Raw genomic sequence first — 25214 nt, forward strand, 5'->3', positions numbered from 1 at the left:
ACTCCAGATTGTGATGGTTCATGGCTGACAGAACAGACCCCAATTTTTGTACATGGCAGCCTTCAAGGTCCTTCTGCTCCATCTGCTCACTTCTGCTCTATCCCAGAAAGCAAGCTCCCAAAAGGGGGCAGAGGTGGTTGGGGAGGAGGTGAGTCCACAGCCCCACTGCCTGATTACCCCACTGAGCAGAGATGGTACACAGGGCGGAAATAGAGCACATTACTCCCCCAAGGCAAATTTCAGAAGTTGCGACCTGTGATATTGGCTTCAACATTAGAGAAGCCATTGTGAACCTTAATCAGAAAGAGAATAGAGAAACCTCACAAAAGTCCTGCTTGGAACCAGAAGAAATGTAAGATATACATTTAAAATGCCACAATGGGCAATGGAGGATAGCAGAGGATACAAATGTGCACTTCTTAATGAAATAAATTCAAACAATTCTGAGATGTGAATACAAAGTCATCAAATAGTATGGTATCAGTGAGCGATTACATTATTTTGGCAGTACATGAGAGACTGGGTAACCAGAATTGCAGACTAATTATTAAAAAGATATCCTACAAACAGAGAGAGTGCAACAGAATGCAGCCAGACTGATATGGAGACAGAGGATCTTATTTATTTATGAAGGTTAGAGAAACTAGGTCTGTATTCTTTAGAAAAGAGGAAATTAAGAGGTCATCTCACCAGGTTAGAGATAATTCTGAAGGGACTAGAGAGGATAAATGCTACAAGGCTGATTGAGCTACTCTCAGATACAAGAACAAAGAATCATGAACGTTGGAGAATTGTCCAACAAAAATATTTAGTCAGAATTTCTTTACAGACTGAGGAAACAGGCCAATGTCTGAAATATACTACCAAAGGCATCAATAGGAACAACAAATCTAAACCGTATTTAAAAGATAGTGGATTTAAGATTTTTTTTGAAAATGTGATTGAAGTGGAATATTTGCACATGCAAATAAGTCAGTTAAATCCATGCACAAATTAAGCACATCATTGTTCATACAGTCTTGTTTTTTTTCAGTTTTTGGTTTTGTTTTGCATATCTGGCCTTAACTACTATATCTGAAGGGGAAAATATATTATGGAACAGAAATGCTAACTCAGAGAGTGGACATAGATCTAGACAGGCTTCTTGTGACTCAGCTACCATAAAATTTCTTATATTTTACCCTAACTACTTATATAACATTTTTCCTGAGAGACTCCTTGTACTGTGCAGTCCAAAATAATAATACATTGTACATAGAGAGAGAGAGTGTGAGGAAAATCTTCAGAAAAATGTTTGTGTGTTATTTAACCTGTGTGAATGAGTGCTCATCTTATGTATTGTGTATGCCGCTGATACGGGGGGATTCTGTGATGTCTGGGTCATAAAGGTTTTGGTTTAAAAAAACTGACTGTACATGCAGATGATAAACACTTGTACAAAATAAAATGTTGTATATTCAAAGGAACATACTTATTTTGACTCTACAGAAAAGACTGAAAGTGTTTTAATGGATGGGTTTCATCAAGGCATGCCTGCCTGAGACCTTCAACAGGAATTGCTCGGAATACTTACCCATCTTTCTCTCCTGTAGAATAGCTCTTAGTGAAAAAGATGTAGCTAAAATAGTTGGAACAAAAAAGAGAGTGACACATTTCATTCCAGGACAGAAGGCAAATAAACTCCTTGTCCTAGCCACTAGAACTGGAAGGGTTCCCTTTTTAGGTACCATAATCTAAGACTACTCTACTTGAAGCTATAATGTGGGATTATTCAGAAGCTGAGATTAATTAGGAATGTGGCATCCTGCTTGCTAATATCAGCCTTTCCAGGGAGAGCCTATACCACCACTACTTCAGGCCAAATCTCACTGTGCACTTCCTGGCAGAATTCTCGGCATTACATGTGACTTTTAAAGCCCTAAATTAGTTGGATCCAGGTTACCTGCAAGACTACTTCTCTCCATGTACCATACTCCTGCAACTAGAATCGATGGAGATATTCAAGCTGGAGTGCCCTCAATACAGAAAAGAGAGAGCCATCGGCAGAGGCCTTTGTGGTCTGCCAGAACCCGGATCACTTATTTCTCAGGCTTTTGAGGAGGGGACAAGATGGAGGCTGGGTGGGGTTATTTGTTAATGCAGCAAAACCAAGTTATAGAGTGGGAGTGAATTATGAATGTACAAATGATCAGCAGTGGATTAAGCAGTTCAGAGCAAGTACTGATTACTGTGTGTTTGAAATATTGGAAGGGACACCCAAAGCTATGGATAGGTGCTTCTAGTATCTATGATTTATAAACTGAAATAAATGTCTCACCCTAAAAAACAACAACCCATAGACCTAAAACCATATCAGGAACGTTCCTTGACGAGGATCTGCTTCAATATATTCACTCAAATGACATGGTCTCCTTCCCTCCTGATCCTTCCAAAACAATGAGGATCCCATATTGGTTCAAATCCAGGGACCCAGAGCCCACCTGAATAGCAAGTTGTACACTGGATATCTGTGAAGGAGACGGGGTGAGGATTTCTCCCTCCAATTTGTGGATCAGTGCTACAGACACTCTGCAGAGTCCATTTTAGGCTAATGGCTGAGTTAGTTCTAATGCTGTCGCACCACAGAAGAAAAGGAATGGATCTTTTGCCATGGTCCCATCTGTCTCCATGTAGTTGTCTGCACTGCATAGTGATACCCATCCCTGGTGTGGGCCCTCTTTGCTCAACAAATCCACATTGGTTTCTCTGTCAAAGGGACCACCACCGCTCCATTGTGTGTAGAATACAAGTGAATTTTCTATAACAATTGCTAATACTCAGAAAGAATAAATAATTGTCATAGAAGCCTTATCTCAGAGCCTGCAGAGAACAAGAGAGCATTACAAGCCAGAGTATAATATAAAGGATTTTTTTATCTATAAAGTAGAATAGAGCTTGATTTTTGTAAAGCACCTTTCACGCTCAAGGAATGGCAAAACACTGTATGAAGCAGTGAGTTACAGTTGTGGCTGTTCAGTACAGAGCAGTGACTGGTTTAGTGGTTCAATGCAAAGTCATTATGCGCTCAGCAATAGCTCACGCGCAGCCTTGGCCATTAGAAGATGTCTTACTGAGATAGGGAATGTTAGCCAGGACACCAGCATTATCCTCTATTCTTTTCAAAACGTCTCATGGGATTCTTTCTGTTCCCATGGGATAGGAATCGGAGTTGGAAAGAAGGGAACTTTGGTTTCATTTCTCACTAAGGACAGCAATTCGGACAGCACTGTTCCCTTTTAATGGTGCATTGTAAAGTCAATAGTTGATATGGGTGTGGAACTTTTAAGCTCAGAACTGAGAGAGTTAGTCAGCCAGAGGGTCACTGTATGCTTGTGAAATATCTGGCTATATAACAACATGCTTCTTCCTGTTCTAGCATGAGGAACCGGACTTTTTTGAATATTTAAATTAAATACAACCAGACCACTAAATTTTTATCTATGCAGCAAGGCTGGATTTTCACAGGAGCCTAGGGGAGTTAGGCCTCTGATTCCTATTGAATTTGAATTGGACTTGTGTATCTAATTCTCTTAGGCTCCACTGAAAATCCCTACTTCAAATTCACACAGAATAAATTCTGAATTCATAAACTTGACAATTTGTAATAGCACCCAGTTAGCTATACTCACCCAGTAAAGTAACAGAAACTATACCAGGTGACAGTTTTGATTGACACATCAAACAACCCTGCACAACACAGATTTTGAATTTAACAATGTATAACTTGTGAATAGATCCAAAAATTATTCAAAATAAATAATTTGTTTCAGACTCTGATTCAGCAAAGCAGCTCAAGTTCAGCTTAAATCTTTTGCTGTAAAATGCATCTTCAAGTTTTCCTTTGTTAAAGCATCTTAACGTTTTTAGCCTAGGAACAAGTCATTACTCAGCTCTGTATTCTCAAGGGGCGAAAGTCACTTCTCACATAAAGCCATTTCCCCCCTCTCTTTGTGAGTATGAAGAATGAGTGGGAGGGGTGGATGGGCAGAGAGCCCGCCCCCCACTACTCCAACAGCTGCGGACTCTGCATGCCACTTGTGTGGTTCAGTAAGATCCATGTTAATAAGGGTCCCACCTTTGCTAGCTCTTGTATGCTGACCTGTTGAGGTTTAGGCAGGGGCTCGCTCACTGGCACTTCTTAACTTCTCCACCAACACTTCATCCACATTCCACTCACAATACCACTAACCTTAAGTTAGTATGGAGAGACATAGGGTTCCCATATTTCCCAAAGGGAAAAATGGGACACAGTGAGGGACTGGCCCAAGCTGTTGGCCCAACTCCCTCCCCCAGGGCTAGCCTGAGCAGCTCGCCCAAGCCCTGCCTACCCCCTGCGCACGGCTGGGGCTGCCTGAACCCTGCCTGCCCACCACACATTGCTTAGGTCACTGCTCACCCGATCTCTGCCTGCCTCCCCCAAGCCCTGTCTCCCCCCTGCGTGGGGCTGGCATCGCTGCTTGCCCCCCCCCCACGTTTCTCCGCACGCACCCCACTTTTTTGACAAAAGTGGGCATTTGTCCTGTTTTCTCTTGCCAACTGATCAAGTCGGCAAGAACAAATGGGACAAATACGCACTTTTGCCAAAAAAGTTGGGATGGCTGGGACAGGGCTTAAAAAAGGGACTGTCCCGGCCAAAATGGGACATATGGTCACCCTACAGAGATGTAACTCTGATCCTGCAAATTACTCCACACAGGGCGGACACCTTCTCCCCACTAAAGTCAATGGGGTGCTGTGGACACAGGGGTCTACTCAAGCAAAATAATTTGGAGAACTAAGGCCTTAATACATGTGGAGGGCCCTGCAGTAACCCACATCAGCAGGGTGAAAAAAAAAGTGAAAGTTTTAGAGAACGCTTTGCCAAGCAATACCTTTGGCAGGAGTTTCTTGCAGTAAAAGACATCAAAATATTTTAGTCTTTCATTTTCTATAATTATTCTGAATTGCTTCACTAATAACAGCCTTGTCTTGGAGAGTCACAAGTTAAGAACTAGAATGGGCCTTGTAATTACATAATGTTCTTTTTGTGAGAACTGCCATAAAAAAAGACTGCAATCTCATTACATAGAGATTCTAACACCTTGCCCTCCCTTACTACTGGACACCCCGTTCCGGATCATCGTGCACATTGGAAGTCACTTAAATTCATAAAAATAATCCAATAAAATGTAACATTTAAATGTCAGAGAATAGGCCTTGTAAAAAGAAGGAATTTCTAGTTGTCAAATCAATGTACAAGATAACACAAAAAATACTAATGAAAAAGAAAGAAGCCATTGTCACTGTTAGTAGTAGGGGTATATTGCAATTCGTATGATGATTTGATATTTGTGAAGCAAACAACTTACTCAAAAATATGTTTTCTTTACCAAGTTGTGTATTTAACAACTTCCTTCTTGACCAGTTCATTGAGTACTGAAGGATGTATTCCACAGTTCTTAGTACCTGGAATTGCATATTTATTTTTTCAATGGGAAAAACTATAATAGCTTTAGCAGAGAACACATACACATAATTTACCTGTACACTTTAAACAAGAAAATATCACAATTGTCATCACAGCTCACTTGACTTTGTTTGAACATGCTTTTTAATGAAAATGTCCCAATCTACCTTGTGAAACATTTAATATTTAGAATATATTCCTTTAAGATCCATCAGAAGAGGCAAAGCTGCAAAACAATGCCTGGTGCTGGAGCATTGTGAGTCTAGTACAAAGGAATGAGGTGATTCTTTCTTTCAGGTCAGAAGGTCAGGCTTCACTGCATTAATTTTGCTGAGTCCCTTTGTTATAAATAACAAACAAGGTCATTTATTTTCACTTCCTTGTTTCTAATTGCATGCATCTCCTTTGGAGTATGAACTCAGTAAACAGGTGGCTGAAATGCTGGGGGAAAAGCTTGAAGCTGTTCCAGAAAAGAGGGCACGTCCCACACTGGTAAAGTGGTTTGATGAGTTAGAGATTTAGTCATAGCAGGATGTGCACCTGCTTGAAAGCAAACACACTTCTGTTTGGCACAGGCAGGTTCATGTAAATTAAGAGAGATTATTTCACTCTGAATGCTGTGTTGATATTTGATCAAATTTAACATTTCAAATATAATCACAGTGTGTATTAATGAAACAAGTTCTTTTCAGCTGATTCTGATTTCCCCCTCCCCTCCCCTCCGCCCTTCGATGGGTATTACAAATGAATACTATTTTTCCACTGGCTGGGTCTACAAAAACGAATATTTCTCAAGAGGAGAACTTTATCAGAGAATCATTTTGATCGTAAGTAACTGCATGCACAAAAAAAATGTAATAACAAAAAGCTTGGACTTGTGACTGAAAGGCATAAACAAGTCTTATTGATATATTTTTACTCTGAAATTAACTGCCAACAAATTAAAGGGCACTTGCTGAAAATGAAAATATCTGGTTTATCTCTTTTGAGCCAGATGTTCAGCTATCCTATGCTCAGTCTCTAAATGGGCTCATGTGCAACTTTTGCATGTGCCGTTACTGCATTTGCATATGAAAATGCAGTAAATGTTTAAATTAGAAGCTGCTTTTTGCAGATATAGGGTCCTTGCCTATACGTAAGGTACAGAGCATTTCTTGAGACATACTGTGGGCTGTCAACTCCCATTGATTTTAGAGGCAGTTGGTGGCATTCAGAACTGGGTCCCAGATTGTACTCTCAGTGGATGCAAAAAGGGCCCTCTTTCCAAGGATATCCCAATTTCCACTAGGAGTGAGAGCATCACCTCCTTGTCCCTGGGCTCTGTGGTGAAGCCCTCTGCAAGCTTAGGAAACTGTGTGTGGGACGAGGGCAGGCTGAGGTAGGAAGAGAGGCTGGGGAAAGAGAAAGGAAGAGAATATGTTTTACAAATCAACCTAGACAGGATAAACAAACACTTTTTTTGTTTTAGTCACTTCATTTTAAAAGGCAATAAATAATCTTACAGCAGCCTAAACAATTGTTGATTATTTAGGCTGCTATAAGAATCAATGTCTTTTATTGTAGAGCATTGTATTTAGCAGTGAACTTGGAAGATGTTTCAAAACATATGTAATTGGTATGGTTTTGCCCTTGGCTGTATTGTTCAGTGTTACGTATGCATGGTAATGGTAAAAACAGAGTGTGGCACTTGATTGAATGTGAGTTTCCAGGGTCTGAGAGCAGTGGGTGAAACCTGCCTTCAGCACCAGAGTGTGGAAGACCCAGCCTCCTGAAGCAGCAGAAAAAAATCAGTGTCAGAAAAATCAGAAAAAACATCAGTATGTTGTATAATTAGATTTCACCAACCCAGTAACCAGTGTGAACACCTAAAGCACTATAACAGTCGTACCATGGAGTCACAGACAGTCCCCTTGGACATTCCAGTCTATCTTGCTACCCAGCAAGTTGGACTATGTGATAGATGGTCACTAAACACTAAAAATCACATTCCATAAAGTCTAAATACATTGTTACAGCTCTAATATCTATTTTGATAATGCTAACACACATTAACACAGGTGAGCCAGACTGGTTTCCAGCTATACATTTGTAAGTTACTCCTGGGGGAAGTTAGGACCAAAAAAAATAAAAAATTCTGTGCACAATATTTTAAAATTCTGCATATTTTGTCAAAATAACACAATATAATCACGCTAGTTACAATTATTTTGGTAATACACCTCTACCCCGATATAATAGTGTCCTCAGGAGCCAAAAAATCTTATCGCGTTATAGATGAAACTGCGTTATATCGAACTCGCTTTGATCCACCAGAGTGCGCAGCCCCACTCCCTCCCCCAGAGCGCTGGTTTACCGCGTTATATCCGAATTCGTGTTATATCGGGTCGCATTATATCGGGGTAGAGGTGTATATACCTGTCAGCAAGTATGTCTGTAACAATACAGACAACAAAAAAGATTCAAGAAATGTCACTAAGCTGGGGCTCCCGCTGTCAGCCCCACCATGTGCGGGGCTAACAGCCCAGACACCCAGAGCCAGCCATGTACAGGGCTGGAATTTGTGATTTCCACCAAAAGGAAGCATTTTGGTGGAAATCAAAAATTCTGCGGGAAAAAATAGAATTCTGCAGGGAGCATTAATTCTGTGCAAATTATGCACTGTGCAGTGGTGCAGAATTCCCCCAGGAGTAGTAAGTGTTCAGTGAGCCTGGGGACCTTGGCATGAGCTGGCATCTGTTTCCAGCATCACAGTCAGAATTAGAGTGAATAAATTTACTCTGTAAAAAAACAGGCCTCATCCTTGAAGGTATAACAATGTGTTTAAAAGATGATATTGGAGTGCTGTGTGGGTCCCTAGATTGCGTTTTTAGGAAATGGGGCCCCAAGTCAGAAAAGCACTTAAGCACATGCTTAAGTCACTCTCTATTAAAAGACCCCTAAGCTCATGCTTAACTTTAAACATTTTTCAAATTAGGTCTTATCATCTCTTATTTATATTGTGGTAGCATCTAAAGCTCCAGTCATGGACCAGAACCCAATTGTGCTAGGCACTATACAAACACAAAACAAAACGATGGTATATAAAATAAAACAACATATTCTTACAGCATTTCTGTATTACATGAGTCAGTGTGATATTTTCCATTATATAAAGTTAATCTTTGCTGAAGCACACTTCCTTGTTATATTCCACGAACACAGTTGTAAGTCCTATTTTCTTTTTTTTTTCTTTTTCCAAGGAGGGATGAATAATGTATGTCTTCTGTATTTCTTGCTATCTTAGAGAGTCCTTTTCACTGGAAATTTTCACAAGCAACATCTCATTTAATTCTCAAAAAAAGTGTTTCAGATTTGCAGATGAATATATCTTATCTGAAAATTCAATAAAAAGAAACCAGATATCTTGCTATTTGCTTTTGCATACCTTGTTGACTTTTTAATTTGATGCACTAACAACTCCATTATGCTATGTCCCAAACTCTATTGTAGCAAGTACTTACAGAGTAAAGTGTTTTCTTTGTCTAATTCCCAGCTAATAAGAACCATGCTACTACTAATAAATGAGTTATTAAAGATTTATAATCTCAGATGGCTACGTCATTAATTAGGAGACCTAAAACGATAACTAATGAGTCCTTAAGAAGATCACTTCCAATTATTGACTAGATTTTATTCCAGTCCTGCCCCAATAAAATTGTGCTTATGGGCAGTCTCACCAGATATGAATAAATCTTATATTTCCACATCTTCTTGACCATTGGTCACTGGTTGTTTTATAATTTTTTAAACCTGTGTTGGAGCAAGGTACCATTAATACAACATCTTAATAAAACATTATTCCTTTAGAATAGTACTGTGAAGGCGTGCATAGACCCCATATGGACCAGGAAGGTGACAGAGAGGGCTAGCCACATCCCTCCTGGCATGTCAATCTTGTATAAAAGGGAGGAAGCAGGGGAGGGTGTGGAGCAGGATTGCCCTAAACAGTAGACTGCAACGGTGACTCCTGAAGCTGTGGCGGGAACTCTTAGCCAGGAGACCTTCACCCCAACCCTGACGAGAGTGCAGCAAATTCCCAGGATAAGACAGAAAGGCTGAGCCTGACTCAGAGGCCTAACCAGAGTGATTTTCCCAAGTCCCCCTATGGTGGTGCTTGATTGTTGGCAGCATTGTACACTTGCCACTCCGCTCCTGGGGCCACAGGGCAGGAGTATCCCCGAATACATTAGAATTTGTGACTTTCATTTTGATTCCCCATCCAGAGAAACTTAGAAAGGCTCACAAAGAGCCCCACCCCTTGCAAATAGTAAGAAAGTGGGGCCTGTTTTGAGACCACCCAGTATAGATATTTGGGCATGGTCAGGTCTCCCACCCTCTGAGGGAGGAATCACCGAAGCCCCCATTATAGGTACATATGGCAGATGATCATTCCTTAAGGGGGGAGGAATAGCTCAGTGGTTTGAGCATTGGCCTGCTAAACCCAGGGCTGTGAGTTCAATCCTTGAGGGGCCACATCTGGGGCAAAATCAGTACTTGGTCCTACTAGTGAAGGCAGGGGACTGGACTCAATGACCTTTCAAGGTCCCTTCCAGTTCTAGGAGATAGGATATCTCCATTTATTATTTTTTTTAATGAGTATTTCTCTAAGATTTTTTCCACTATCTCTTCCTCTATCCCCTTTATATCTTTTGCTCAAACGTTTGTCTGTTTGTGAGATGGTACAATTCTAAACCAGTTCCTGTATAGCTAGTGAACTTTCTCTTAATTCTGTTTACTAGTTTTATGACAAATATAGTATCACAGCTATAAATGTTGGTAGAAGGGTAGTCTTGCAGATCCAAAATGGTATTTAATTTCTTGGAAATTCATTAGAATGTCTCCACGATACAACTGACTTAAAGGTGGGTTTACCAAACTAGTTTCTTAGGATGAGTAAGTGTGGAGCATGATCAAACCATGTGATGTGTCTTTCAATTAATTGCATGAAAATGTATAATGGAAAGTGTAGATGAGTATATTTAGTGCAGGCAGGAGAAAAAAGGGTAAATTTTGTAATTCAGATGTAAAGTTCACCAGCTGTCTCTAAGACTTTATAAGTGAATTTAAGTAAAATAATTCTTTCAATAATCAACTTTTGGTTCTAGAGTACAATTAAAGTACCTGCCAATGACAAGTGCTCCTTCTTAAACTTGTGTAGAATATTAAAGAAGTTCAAGAAGAATTTGGACTGACCTTGATTAGGAACATATATGTTCCTCTTGATAAACACATTTCTCATTTAATTTCCTTTAAAAAGTAGATATCTTTTAAAATACATCTGTCTCCCTTTTCTTTCAATGATTTATATAGATTATATTCCATACCTGGGCACACATAAATAAATAGCACAACCACGCCCCTTATTTTTAACTGATGCTGAAGAAAAACATGCATGACAAAACCAACTGACTCTAAGAGAAGCATCTTGTCCCACTTTAAAATGTGCCTCTTTCAAGAAGGGGCTACATTTGGGCTACATTTCCTTAATTTCAGTTAAAGCCTTTACAACATTATTGAGACCCTTAACATTAATCCAAGTAACCATAATCAAATTAGCCATTCCAGTAATTTGTTTTCTTGAATAAGTTAATTTTCACATTAGTTTCTAATTTTTGTTGTTGTTTTGTTTTCAGCTCTAAGCTCAGTCCTGTTTCCACTGTGGTCCTTATCCCACAAAAACTATATGCTGGTATGGCAGAGTGCTGTACATAAAACAGTATGTAGACAATAGCAACAGGATATTCACTCTGGCAAAAAGTAATTTTATACTTTATTACATTATAGACAGGTTAATTTTGAAGTTGTATGGAACAGCATTTTAAAGAATTAGGAACCTTTTTACTATAAGATACCAGTACCAGTGTCGGTCTGTACTCCAAAGAAAGTAAATAACTTGAAATAATAATTTTCTGCCCTAACACGGTTACAAATGTCAGATGTGAGTTGAGATGATGAAATAATTCAGACAAATAAAAACAAACGTGATCCTTCCACTCAAAAATTAAAATAAATATTTTTAGAAGTTTGAAAACAATCAATAGTTTCATGATTTTTTTGTTTTGTTTTGTTTTATCCAGTTTCACAAACGTCTGCACTTCCTGATTTTTGGCAAGGGACCATAAGAAATGGGATTTCCACTAACCCCATACATCTCTTTTGCCTCTGAAGTGACTGCAGTATCACAATATTGTGTATTTTTAAGTAAAGTGTTATAATAATAACAACACTGGGCTCTTGTATGGCCTTTTTCATTCATAGATTTCAATTGGATTGTAAGTATCATTAGTCCCAATTTACAGATGTGGTAAAGTGAGGTTAAGTGACTTGTTCAAGATCAAACTGTAGACTAGCAACAAACCCATGCTTAGAACCCACCTGTTCTGGCTCCTGGGCCACTCTGCCTCCATAATAAAATACCATGTTTACTGCAGCAACCCTGGGCGGTGAATGTTGAGTGTTTAATGGTGCCCACGGTACCTGGGACAATTGTGTTGAGCAGAAGCATAGGTATCAATGAATATCTGATTTAAATTCATGTTAATGGTAAAAGTGGTCTCTTATCAGACTCATTGTTTAGGAAGGAGGGAGTCTACTTCCTGTCATCAGTTTCATTTAGAGGTGCCAGCTGACCCTAAGATCTGATGAGAAAGTGACGTGGCCATGATTAAGATAAACTGTGATGAATTAAAATGCTGTTAATCATATCAACTCAAAAGTCAGCACTATAACTGTTATTTCATAGGATGAATCAAAATATTATTGATTCTCAGCTGTTGTTCTGGTAAGATTGCCATCTGGCTGGTTTGTAACCGGCCTGGCTGGGGAAGAAGTGCCAGGTTTTTTTTGCCCTTTTCCTGCTCCCCCACCCTGAGAGTGAAGGGGAATAAATGCTCAGCAGAGACTTCCCATGGGCTTATCCTTTTCAGAGCTGAGTCTCCCTTGGAGGACTGGGCTGCCTTTCCCTCCTTCCCAGCATGCTCCGTGATCAGCCAGATTCTGTAGCCTCTGCCTCAGTAAGAGGAATGGGGGCGGGGAGTTGATTGTGGGGCCACCTTCCCTGCTGGCTGCTTGTGTATTTGACAGGGGACCAGAGCCACCTTCATCCTTGGTTGGACACTGGCTGGACTCAGAGTGCAGCAAGGCCTTGAAGCACCCCCCAGCTTCCCCGACCTGCATAGACATCTGCATGAGGAGGGCAGAAAGGGGTCAGGCTGATGGTGATAGGACACCTAAGAGCGGATGAGGAGTGTCAGGCTGGTGGTGGAGGGGAGGCCAGTAGCCAGTTTTTCTGCATCTTGGAGGTGGCAACCTTATGTTCTTGGTAAGTAGATTATAGGTCTGATCCAAAGCCCATTGCAATCAACAGGAAGGAGTCTTTCCACTGACCTCAGTGGACTTAGGCCCTAACCAGGTTAGTTAGTAGCTCATCTTGCTACTGTTCTTCTCTTGCCCTTTTTTACGTATCATACTCCCTGTTCCTCTCTTGTTGCTCTGTGAATGGTTTGATGGTTGATGGGATTGTGGTACCCTCCCTTGAAGGACAACATCAGAGCTCTGAGCTTCTTCCAAGGAGGATGGAGAATCAGAGGTAAGTCAGTCTAACAGTAGCCTCTCTAACAGCCCAAAACAATGGATAACAACACCTGTCATTTGATGGGGGATATCAATCTTTTGTAACTCTGTCCCATATCATGAGAGTGAGGCAAAGAAATAATCTCTTAACAACACTCCTGTGTGTCACACCCTTATTACAGTCAAAACCTCTCTCTCTGACGTATTTCTTCTCCCCTTCCTCTTCACTTTCCTCATCCTCTTTTCCTCATCCTCTTTTCCCCGTCCTAATTTTTCCTCTTTTTTTCTCTCCCCTCTCCCAGTGTGTTGATTGTAACATCAGACAGAAATCACCAATAGAATGGTTCACTCAAGTTGCTGTATTTGCACTGTACTGTATTGAAGTTCTGATTACTGAGGTTGTAAACATGTAAATGTTAGACGGATGGCATGGTCTCCTCTATTGGATTGTGCATAGGGTAGAACTCGGAACTCCTGAGGTATACTATAATCCTGGCTCCGCTATTAACTCATTGTGGCCTTGGTTAAGTCACCTTAACCTCTCTGTGTCGCAATTTCTTTGATTGAAAAAGAAGGATAATGCGCGCATCCCACAGTATTGTATCCATTTTACAAAAGGAGAAACTGAGGTGCAGAGGTTAAATGACTTGTAGAAAGTCTCACAGAGAATAATAAAAAGGTCTCCGGATAGAGCCTATGAACAGTCCTGATTTTCTGCGATCTGCTCTGACACTAGACACACTGCTTCCCCACGTCTACTACTGCATGGAAAACATACTTGCCAGGGATGTAACAAAACCAACTGGACTTGGAACATGAGGGTTTACAGATTTAAGTTGAAGATACTGTTTTTGAGGTGGAAATGAATTTATATATGCATATTTATTACTGATTCATTTAAATACATTTTCTGTGCTTGCCATAGACCAGGAGTCTGAGTGTTCTTTGTGGCTAATTGATCTGTGATGAGGATGATTTGGAAAAAGTTTAGCTGAGGATGGAACAGAGTCATATTTTATGTGATACCTCCAGACTTAGTAATTGTTGGCACTACTAGACGAAGATTATACTACCACCAAAAGGGTACATTTTAAAAAGTTTCTTCAAATTCAGGGCTGCCTGGTACAAAGAAAATCCTTGGCGAGAGTATTCCATTTGCTGCAGAAAGATGCTTGCTTTATTACACCATGAAAAGAATAGAACACACACTTAAAATGACCAATACTTCATAAATACAACTGCTCTGAAAGGAAAAAAAAAAGTAGAATTCCAAAGCCATGGTTCTGTTAGAGGATATGAAAGTGAATAACCAAAGTGAAATTTACTGGGCCCCCTTAAATATATAAAATGATAGAAACGCTCTGGACCACATTATGTCCTTAGATAAACCAATGAGATCAATATGGCTTGGCTGTGTATGTGGCCATTAAAAGTGTAGCAGGAATTATTTGATTTATCTCATAAAGTGAATGAACTTGAAGAGATGTTGAGAAAATAAACCCCTTACATACCTGTTTTATTTTCAAAATTGTTAAATTCTTTATGGAACAATATCTCTATGGAACAATATCATACAAAAAGTAATGCTTGTTCTAAAAGAAAGGTAATAAGCATGCATCCTAGTTTCCATTCCTTTCACCTTAAAATGGTCCTTTGCTCTCACTTGATCAATTGCAACTGTCACTAGAAATTCATACCTACATCCTGTGACTAACTAGAGATGGTCGAAAACTGGAATTTTTATTCTGTGCAAAAAGCCATATTTTCTAAATTTCCCGTGAAACAAAATCTTTGAACATTTTTTTCTTTCAGGTTAATTGAAATGTTTTATTTCAATAAAATCAAAATATTTTGTTACAATATTTTTAAAAAGTGAAAATTGCATTATAATTTATAAATAAAATTTAGTTGAAGCAGACCTGTTCCATTGGAAAATTTTCGGTCAACTCTAGCGAAAAACAATTAGATTCCTGGGGACAAATCATGCTCACCTTAGTTATGCAAGTCCCATTGTATTCAGTGGAAATATGCCTATACATTGACTTAATAAAAACTGTATAAAAACAGAATAAGGCACTCAGATTTCTGATAGTCTCTCAGAAAAACTGCTTGTCATAAATAATGTGTGGAGTCACAGCTAAGAAGCAACTTTTCCTACCTTGCATAAATGTCTTCCAGGAGCATAGCCTCCAAGTGAATAGACAGATTTTGGTGCTTGCACTTGTTAAGCCTCATACAAAATTCTTCTCTCCTCTAGAAATGCCATCCCTGTCTTCCTATCATTTTTCTGTCAATGTTGTTTGTGGATGAGATCTCCAATAAAATTTTACATTCTGAAGGGTTGTATAAATTCTGGAATAGGCTCTGCACTTCTGCTATTTTTTTCATTTTGCAAATGACTTATTTGTCTCATGAGTGTAAATATTTTTGCTACATGGTAAATATTTTTGCATCAGTGCACTGTATACACACCATACACATTTCAACCATTTTTTGCTTCCAGCATCAAGTATATAAAGCCGTGAGCAAGCGACCAGGGGCCGCTTTGTGAACAGGGGCCGCTAACAGGGAGTTTTGAGAGGGAGTTTGGAAGGGAGGCGAGATACACTTGCCATTCTTTAAAACCTTTAAACTAAACTATAATCACAACTTCTTGATTTAAACAAAAACCCTGTCAGTAACCTAGGCAGCTATAGGAGAGAATGCAGGCAGAAGCCCAGCAGCAGAGTGGGGGCTATCCTGTGTATTGCACTCAGTGTAGCATGTATGATTACCTGCCCTGTAGGTGGGTGGCGTATGTGTGCATTCGGTGCAAGGAGCTCCTGCCCTAGGAGACCGCGTACGGACTTTGGAGGCCAGGGTGGCAGAACTGGAGGAGCTAAGGGAGGCAGAGAGGTATGTTGATGAGGCTTTCTGAGACACTGTAGATTTGTCCCACCTCTGATCAGACAGCCCCTGCGCTGTTAAGGAGAATGAAAGGCTCAGGGAAGGAGAGCAGTCAATGGGAGCAGAGGGAAACCTTCCAATAGTTGGGACCCTCCTTCCAGATGATGATGGGGTATCCTCTCGCACTGAGGTTACCTCTCTAGGGGAGGGAACTCCAGTCATTAGGAAAAGGCAGGTGTTAGTAATGGGAGAATAAGATTGTCAGATACGTAGAACATAAATTGTTGGGCAAAAGTCAACATGGTTTCTGTAAAGGGAAATCATGTCTTACTAATCTATTAGAGTTCTGTGAAGGGGTCAACAAACATGTGGATAAGGGGGATCCAGTGGACATAGATTTCTAGAAAGCCTTTGACAAGGTCCCTCACCAAAGGCTCTTATGTAAATTAAGTTGTCATGGGATAAGAGGGAAGATCCTTTCACAAAACCACTAACCCAGGAACCTATCCTTGTAACAAACCCCGATGCCAACTCTGTCCACATATCTATTCCAGTGACATCATCATAGGACCTAATCACATCAGCCATACCATCAGGGGCTCGTTCACCTGCACATCTACCAATGTGATATATGCCATCATGTGCCAGCAATGCCCCTCTGCCATGTACATTGGCCAAACCGGACAGTCTCTACGCAAAAGAATTAATGGACACAAATCTGACATCAGGAATCAAAATACTCAAAAACCAGTGGGAGAACACTTTAACCTGTCTGGTCATTCAGTGACAGACCTGCGGGTGGCTATATTACAACAGAAAAACTTCAAAAACAGACTCCAACGAGAAACTGCTGAGCTAGAATTGATATGCAAACTAGACACAATCAACTCCGGTTTGAATAAGGACTGGGAATGGCTGAGCCATTACAAACATTGAATCTATCTCCCCTTGTAAGTATTCTCACACTTGTTATCTAACTGTCTGTACTGGGCTAGCTTGATTATCACTTCAAACGTTTTTTTTCTCTTAATTAATTGGCCTCTCAGAGGTGGTAAGACAACTCCCACCTGTTTATGCTCTCTGTATGTGTGTGTATATATATCTCCTCAATATATGTTCCATTCTATATGCATCCGAAGAAGTGGGCTGTAGTCCACGAAAGCTTATGCTCTAATAAATTTGTTAGTCTCTAAGGTGCCACAAGTCCTCCTGTTCTTCTTTTTGCGGATACAGACTAACACGGCTGCTACTCTGAAACCTTTCATGGATTGAGAACTGGTTAAAAGACAGGGAACAAAGGGTAGGAATAAATGGTAAATTTTCAGAATGGAGAAGGGTAACTAGTGGTGTTTCCCAAGGGTCAGTCCTAGGACCAATCCTATTAAACTTATTCGTAAATGATCGGGAGATGGGGTAAACAGTGAGGTGGCAAAGTTTGCAGATGATACTAAATGGCTCAAGGTAGTTAAGACCAAAGCAGACTGTGAAGAACTTCAAAAAGATCTCACACAACTAAGTGATTGAGCAACAAAATGGCAAACTAAATTTAATGTGGATAAATGTAAAGTAATGCACATTGGAAAAAATAACCCCAACTATACATACAATATGATGGGGGCTAATTTAGCTACAACTAATCAGGAACGAGATCTTGGAGTCATCGTGGATAGTTCTCTGAAGACGTTCACGCAGTGTGCAGCGGCAGTCAAAAAAGCAAACCGAATGTTAGGAATCATTAAAAAGGGGACAGAGAATAAGATGGAGAATATCTTATTGCCCTTATATAAATCCATGGTACGCCCGCATCTTGAATACTGCATACAGATGTGGTCTCCGCATCTCAAAAAAGATATACTGTATTGGCATTAGAAAAGATTCAGAGAAGGGCAACTAAAATGATTAGGGGTTTGGAACGGGTCCCATATGAGGTTAAAGAGGCTAGAAGTTTTCAACTTGGAAAAGAGGAGAATAAGAGGGGATATGATAGAGGTATATAAAATCATGAGTGGTGTGGAGAAAGTGAATAAGGAAAAGTTATTTACTTGTTCCCATAATATAAGAACTAGGGGCCGCCAAATGAAATTAATGGGCAGCAGGTTTAAAACAAATAAAAGGAAGTTCTTCTTCACACAGCACACAGTCAACCTGTGGAACTCCTTGCTTGAGGAGGTTGCGAAGGCTAGGACTATAATAGGGTTTAAAAGAGAACTAGATAAATTCACGGAGGTTAAGTCCATTAATGGCTATTAGCCAGGATGGGTAAGGAATGGTGTCCCTAGCCTCTGTTTGTCGGTGGGTGGAGATGGATGGCAGGAGAGAGATCACTTGATCATTACCTATTAGGTTCACTCCCTCTGGGATACTTGGCATTGGTCACTGTCAGTAGACTGGGTACTGGGCTGGATGGACCTTTGGTCTGACCCAGTATGGCCAGTCTTATGTTCTTATGTTACACTGTTAATTTTGATTCTTTGGAGGTTTGAAGTAGGTAGACACTGACTGAACCTGAAGCTGATTACAGTATTTTTTTTTATATTATATATTTTTTGCCTCATGCCATGCCTCTCTGTGATCAGCGTACAATAAGGTGCAGGGATCTCAGCACTGGAGTCTTTCAACTGGGAGGTTGCAGTGGCTCAAGGCAACCATTACCTCCCCTCTCCTGGGATGTCTGCAGTCAACATGTTGATGGCTCTGGCTGAAGAGAGTCTATGGAAAGTTTGTTGGGGTGATGTGCTGATTCCCACGGTATCCCAGATGGAGCTTAAAGGTTTTCCTCTTACGTCGACTCTATGAGAAGGAATCATGGGTGCTGTCATTTGGATTTCCCTGTGCTAGCAGGAGTGAATCGAGCCACAGGATGTAACAAATATTAAAATGGTAAGAGCACGATTGCGACAATATTCCCTTTTTAAAATCCCGTGTGTCTTTCAGGTATCTGCAAAAATTAATTTAGGACACATCATGATTGGTGCTGGTCATGTCATTTACAGTTTACAGCCCAATCTGCCTATACAATACAAAATTGAACATCTTCTTACACACGCACGTGCACACACACGTACATATATATATATATATATATATATATATATATATAAGACCTGCCTACATTTGGTTATGAAATGATATAATGGGGAGGATTGTCAGTTTGGACTGTGCAAGAGATTTTAATTGGTGGACTAGGGTTCTGGTTGTATGGGTATCTCTTATAATTGTGCCATTCAGGACTCAGCCACATAGATGTCTCTCCCTCATTTCCTCAGACCCATGAAAGTGCAAGAAAATTGTACATATCTAAATTTTCTTGTAAGTTAGGAGATTTAGACACTAGCCTGTTGGACCCTAAAGTCTGCAGCTGCCTCTTTCTGTGGAGCCTTTCAAAATGAACATGTTTTAAAAATTATCTAGGCACTTCTTTGTATAACATATATTTTGTGCTGAAATCCTTTGTTTATTTTAAATGGTATTAAAAGCCTTATGAACACAATACCATTTCAAGAACTGCAACGTGTATAGGAATATTCTCTCTTCTCAAGAGGATGAGGACCTTTGGACACACATCTGGCCAGTTTCTACTGGTGGTGGGTTTTTAAGGATTTGCAGTTGGGTGTTAGGGTGGACCTACGCTCAAAGATAGGCTGCCTCGGCTTCCTAACTGCTGGAAGTTAGGAGAGGAGGGGCAGCCTTCTTTTGGATCCACAGACCCATCTTTTCTCTGTCCTGGCTCCTTCACAGTCTGGGGTCACAAGCACCCTTTATTTTTCTGTCATCTGGTTTTATGAAGGGTAAAATGAGCAGATGTATAAGACATGTCCCCTCCTACAACAACTGTACAGAAATATGAATGCTACCATACAGGGTCTTGTTTAAAAGTTCTGTGGCTAACATTTTTGGGATACAAAAGCCTCCATAGATCTCTATTGTGACAGCAGATCCAATAATGTGGTGACTATGGTTGAGTAAACATATTTGGATTACTGTTCTCCCTTTCACATTGGCTTCCAAAGAATTTGAGAGAGAGAGAGAGAGAGAGTGAGAGAGCTAGCTAGCTTTTGTGGGCAGGCTATTATGTTTTAAAGCCTTAGTGTGATATTATGCTAGCAGAATCTTTTTCTTTCTTCTACTTCCAGGTTCAGCTAGCAAGATATCACTATGAATCAATAAAGTACATTACAAAATAAGCTGCAATTTAAAAAAATGCAGTGGTGGAAGTTACTCACCTACAATCTTTCAAGAAAATAGGACAGGAATTGAAAGGTCCGGTTACATCCAGTTATTGGAATACCTTTTGAATACAAAAGAAGACCAAAAATAAGTAAGAAGGAAAGAAAGTTTGTCAAATGAAAACAAACTAAAGGAAATAGTATGGAAAATTATTAGAATTTTTTCAAGTGAATAATGGTCTTGTGTCTCTAGATACAAGATATGGAAAGTGTTGAGGAGGAAGGAAAGAAGGAGTAGATCTTGCTAGGGAAACTGCAGTCTGCTCTGGGAGTCCTAGAGTGGTGGATGAATACAAGGCAACTAAAAACAAGGGGGGAAACGGAGGAGCAGGAAGGACTCAAGAAGACATGGGCATGTGGATTAAGGGAAACTGAGGAATATATGTGGGGAAAGGGGAGAATCGATCAGAGCAATGGGGAGGGGTAGGCATGTGTGTATATATGTACAAACTGTTCACTATGTGTGTGTATGCATGCATTGTACACTTTGCATGAACTTTGCATTATAATGTTTACCTTAAGTAGGTTATGTACACTTGCATGTGTAGCTGTGTGTCCAGTCTGCATGCACTTTGCTTCATGTGTGCATTTATGTGTTCACAGTATGCACATTGGGCACTGTTTGTGTGCGCATTGTTAATATTTTAAGCATTTATATAACACTTCAACTATAGCTTTAAGCCCTGTGCATTGTATTTGTGACTGTGCGTGCACATGGGGTATGTGCTGTACCCTCTATATGTGACTGTGTGCAAGCACTGGGCTTTCACTCCACACTTGGTATTGGATGGGGTAAGTGCACGCACTGTATTCTGTGAGCAGGGGGTGTGTATAGCTGTGCAAACATTGTGTGGCACTGCCTAGGCACTCCAGGGATGGATGTGCAGTGTCCTCTGTGCACTTTTTGGCTGGGTCTCCGCTCTGTATGTAGCTGTGGGTGTGCAGGTGTCTGTGCAGCCTGTTGACCCTGTCCATGCTCACCGAGTGTGCACCCAGTGTGCGTGCTCCGCATGGGTGCGTGCGTGCGCACTGTCCCCCGGTGCGCGCGCAGTGTGCTGTAGTCCGGCGGGGCGTGCGCACGGGGGCATGCCCGGCGAGTGCGCGCCGGGCTCCGTGTGGAGGAGCGCTGGCTGGCAGGCAGGCAGGCAGCCGGGGCGCAGGGAGCGCCAGCTGCTCGCCGTGGGAGGGGTGGGAGCGCGGGCGCGGGGAGGGGCCCCAGTCCCTTGTTCCACCCGCTTCACTTATTCATTCCTCCTGGGGAGCGGTGCCAGTAGCGGCAGCAGCGGCGGCTCCTCTGCTTCTCCAGCACTTTGAACTCCCCTCAGTGTAGCCGAGGGGGGTGGGAGCCCTCCCCCCTCTCCAGCGCCCTCCCTCACCCCACCCAGCCTGGCTTCACCCCCCTCCCGGACAGCGGGGCTGGGCAGCTCTTTCTCTCCCGCTTGCCTTGCAGCCAGGCTTGGATTGTCTGCGGGCAGAGGGGTGAGCCAGCGGGGCAGCCTTTTGTTCCCCCTCTGGCCGGCGAGCCCCTTCCTGGGGCAGGCAGGGCGCCGCGGGGAGAGCCGCTGCTGTATCAGCGCCGGGCGCGTGGCTTCTTTGTGTACAGCTGCTCCCGAAGGCAGAGGCAAACCCTGTGGCTTGGCACTGAGCTTTTTCAAAAAATAACAGCCCCTCCTGCCTCCCCGCCCCGGCAGAGAGAGACACCTACCTGGGCTGCTCCACCTCCTCCCTCTCCCTTGTTTACCTGCACTTTCCCACCGCCTCTTTCTTCTCTCCCTCGGTCCCTTCCCTTGTCTGTCCCCCTTGCCTCAAAGGAAGATTCGGCTCCCTCGCTAGCTCCAGCAACTTGGTCCTTTCCCTGAAGCAGAGATCCAGGGAAGGGAACTGAAGGTGGATCTGTTATAACCTCCCAGCGCTTTTCTCGAAGTGCACTTCTTGGACCAAAACCACCCCCAGCATGGATGTAAGATTTTACCCAGCTGCAGCTGGCAGCTCTCTTCCCGGAGACCCTTCCAATCTGGACTTTGCCCAGTGTTTGGGTTACTACAGCTACAACAAGGTGAACATTTCTGTTCTTATTCATTATTCTTCAGGTTGCTGTTATATTGCTTATCTCTGTATGTATTAGAGTTTGGTGTATGCCGGTGTGTGTGTGTGTGTATATATATATATATCAGGAGGTGGGGATTTTAAGTACTGATCCAGAAGGTTAAAACTTACTTTTCGAAACTGCGAAATGGGACACAATGTCCTTAAAAAGTTTAAATGCTCACTTTCCCCCCGGCATGCATTGATGGAGAGAGCCGCTGTGATTTTTGCTCTGTGAGAATATTTCCATCTCCCCCCAGTCTGAAAGGCACAGCTTTGTAATGGTGCATTTACATCTGTAAACGCAAATGTGTTACACTTTGAACAGCTACATCATGTTACCGCTTGTAGCGTTTCATTGGCCACAAGAGAATTACTAAGGAACCAAGTTTTCATCTGGGTAAAGGATCTTGTTTAGTTTTTTTTTTAAATATAACTTTCAGATGCGCTGCTTTCCCCCCGCATGTCGGGAACAATGGACAGCTTCTTTGAGTCCGTAGTAGCAGAGTGGGATTTCTATCCAGGGCCAGCACTTCTGAAGTTTTCCAGGGGCTGGACCCACTTCTGCTCCCAGTGTTATGTTATAGCAGTGTTCGGATGGAAATGGTGCTTCAAGACAGTGCATCTCTGTTGTGGGGGAAAGAAAGACATTATTCTAATAACTCGTTCTTTCAGATTATTTCAGATCAGTTTTATCGAGTCTCTAAGTAAAGGATTATTACAAAGTGGAGGATTATCTAGAGGTTTATGTACCTCAGCTGCTAACTTTAAAAGGGAATAAACATTTTGATTTGGATACTGTCAACGAAGTTGCAGTACTGCTTACTGTATTTGTTTTTCACACCTTTCTTGTGGCTTGTATGGATTTCAGAACAGAAGTTGCTAGTCAGAAGGAGATGATGTTCCCCAGTGGGTTCTAGCCCACGAAAGCTTATGCCCAAATAAATTTGTTAGTCTCTAAGGTGCCACAAGGACTCCTCGTTGTTTTTGCTGATACAGACTAACACGGCTACCACTCTGGAACCCAGTGGCTCAATTTATTTACAAAATATGTGTTTAAATAATATCAAGACAGTTTGTTTCACAAATTACCAAAATCTGGAAAATGTGAAGTTTAAGAATGATACTGTGACTCATGCTATTTTGAAAAAGACTTAGCTGTTTGCACTGCTGTGTGTCAATAGCACATTGAGCTATTAGCACTGGGCCCTCTCACATGCACATAAAGATCCCTTTCACACTGTGTTTTTCCTGGTGCTGTGTTTGCCCAACCTCTGGGGCCTTTTGTGATGTACTATATGAAATGTTGGGGAAAGAAAGGGTGCTGCACGAAGTGTTAACTTACGTTAACTCTGATTGTAGAATCCTTTGTGAATGCCTCCTTAAAGTTTGAGGAAACACAGAGATCACTTTAAGGGAGAAATAATTTGGGATTAAAATAAATGGATGGAACAATATTTGAGTATGGAGAAACTTTCTCATGAAAAAATAACATACAAGTGGATATCACAAGTATACTTTTCTATTCCTCTTCAAATAATAATTCTAACTTCAATTGCTGCAATGTTGAAGGTTGTGAGTGCTTTTTTGGGGGGCTGCCTTGCTATTCAAATCCTAGATATACTTTCACTGGGAGATGTAGAACAGACTTCCCGGGAAATGTACATGACTCACACATTGCGCATGCTCTCAGCGAATCCAACACGGAGAATATTGGCATGCTGCTTTGTTAATAGTTAATATTAAAAGAAAACGTGAATGAAGATAACATGAGTGTCAAGCTTTGAATGCTGTTAAAGGCTTCAGAAATGCTAAAATGCCTAGTAAATATGCACTGTTGTTTGGTACACCAACTAATTTTGAAAACCTGAGTAATTTACTTGACATAAATTTATTTATTCATTAACATTTTTATGTATTATACACCTCATGTACTTATTTCAGGAGCCACTACAGATACTGTGTAAATTCTTTTTGACTCAGTGATTGTTACATCCAAAATCTTGAATAGCTCCAAAACCAGAAGTTTGTTGTGTAAACTCAGTTGGTGCACATGCACATAAAGTTCACATCTAAAATCACCATACTCAATACATTTTTATTGTGGGCAGGAAAGGAAATAGTGCACATATGCAGCAAACATTAGAAGTAACCAACTTCTTGACCTGTAAGATTTTTGGAAAACCTAATGCAAGTTCCATTTTTCTGTACTTGTTAACACAGTTTTGGTAAAGACTAGTAGGCCAAGCTTCAGCCTATAGCAGAAGACGTTTTTATGATCAGAGGAAAACTTGTAATAGATCTACATTGTGTGAGTTGTTACAGATAAAGCTTTGCATGTTAAGGGCCTGATCTTGAGCGGATGTGTGCACCCACAGTTCCTAGAGATGTTATTGGGATTGGTAGGTATCATTTCCTGTAAGGATCAGTCTGGAAAGCAATAGCATACTGTGCAGGTGTTTCAAGAACAGAAGTGCAATCTCTGATTGAGTTCCTAGAAGGGAGGCTCCTGTTCTATAGTAAGTTAGATTCGACTTCTACCTATACTAAATAGCTCACCTAGTAGTTACTCTCCTGCATGGAAAATATACTCCCCACCCCTTAAAAACAGAGTTCACAAACGAAGGTTAGACTAGACAATCACAATGAGCCCTTCTGGCCTTAACTTGAAATGATGCATATATTTTTTTCTTATTAAGTTTAGTTTTGAAGCATTTCCCCCTCCCACTCCCCCAGATATGCTTAGGCAAAATAAACTATTTTAGTCACTGGGCTCAATTGAAAGCATATAACTCAAGGGTGAAATCCTGGCACCATTGAAGTCAATGGTACATCTCCTATTGACTTCAATGTGGCCATGGTTTCATCCCAGGTCTTTAAGACTCCCAGCTGAGTTCCCTGTCCACTGGACCACTCTGCCT

The 25214-nt window shown here is 41.1% G+C and overlaps 1 protein-coding gene and 1 long non-coding RNA gene across 3 annotated transcripts in view; one reads left to right on the forward strand and one right to left on the reverse strand.

The window, feature by feature from the left end:
• Positions 1–14610: 14610 nt before the first annotated feature.
• Positions 14611–20273, reverse strand: LOC135975601 (uncharacterized). Its single transcript, XR_010592548.1, has 2 exons — positions 20206–20273; positions 14611–18772 (listed from the first exon to the last, which is right to left on the reverse strand). It is a non-coding gene; the product is annotated as an uncharacterized LOC135975601 (long non-coding RNA).
• Positions 20274–21340: 1067 nt separating this feature from the next.
• Positions 21341–25214, forward strand: part of TOX3 (TOX high mobility group box family member 3) — a 91429-nt gene continuing 87555 nt past the window's right edge. Inside the window, exon 1 of one of the 2 annotated variants that reach the window (XM_005289800.5) lies at positions 21341–22264. In XM_005289800.5, coding sequence (XP_005289857.2) covers positions 22163–22264 — 102 coding nt within the window. In that variant the 5' untranslated portion in view covers positions 21341–22162. The remainder of the gene's footprint in view (positions 22265–25214) is intronic. The other variant, XM_005289801.5, reaches the window with a different exon arrangement.

Source organism: Chrysemys picta, chromosome 14, assembly GCF_011386835.1.
Source record: "Chrysemys picta bellii isolate R12L10 chromosome 14, ASM1138683v2, whole genome shotgun sequence".
Classification (NCBI taxonomy): domain Eukaryota; kingdom Metazoa; phylum Chordata; order Testudines; family Emydidae; genus Chrysemys; species Chrysemys picta.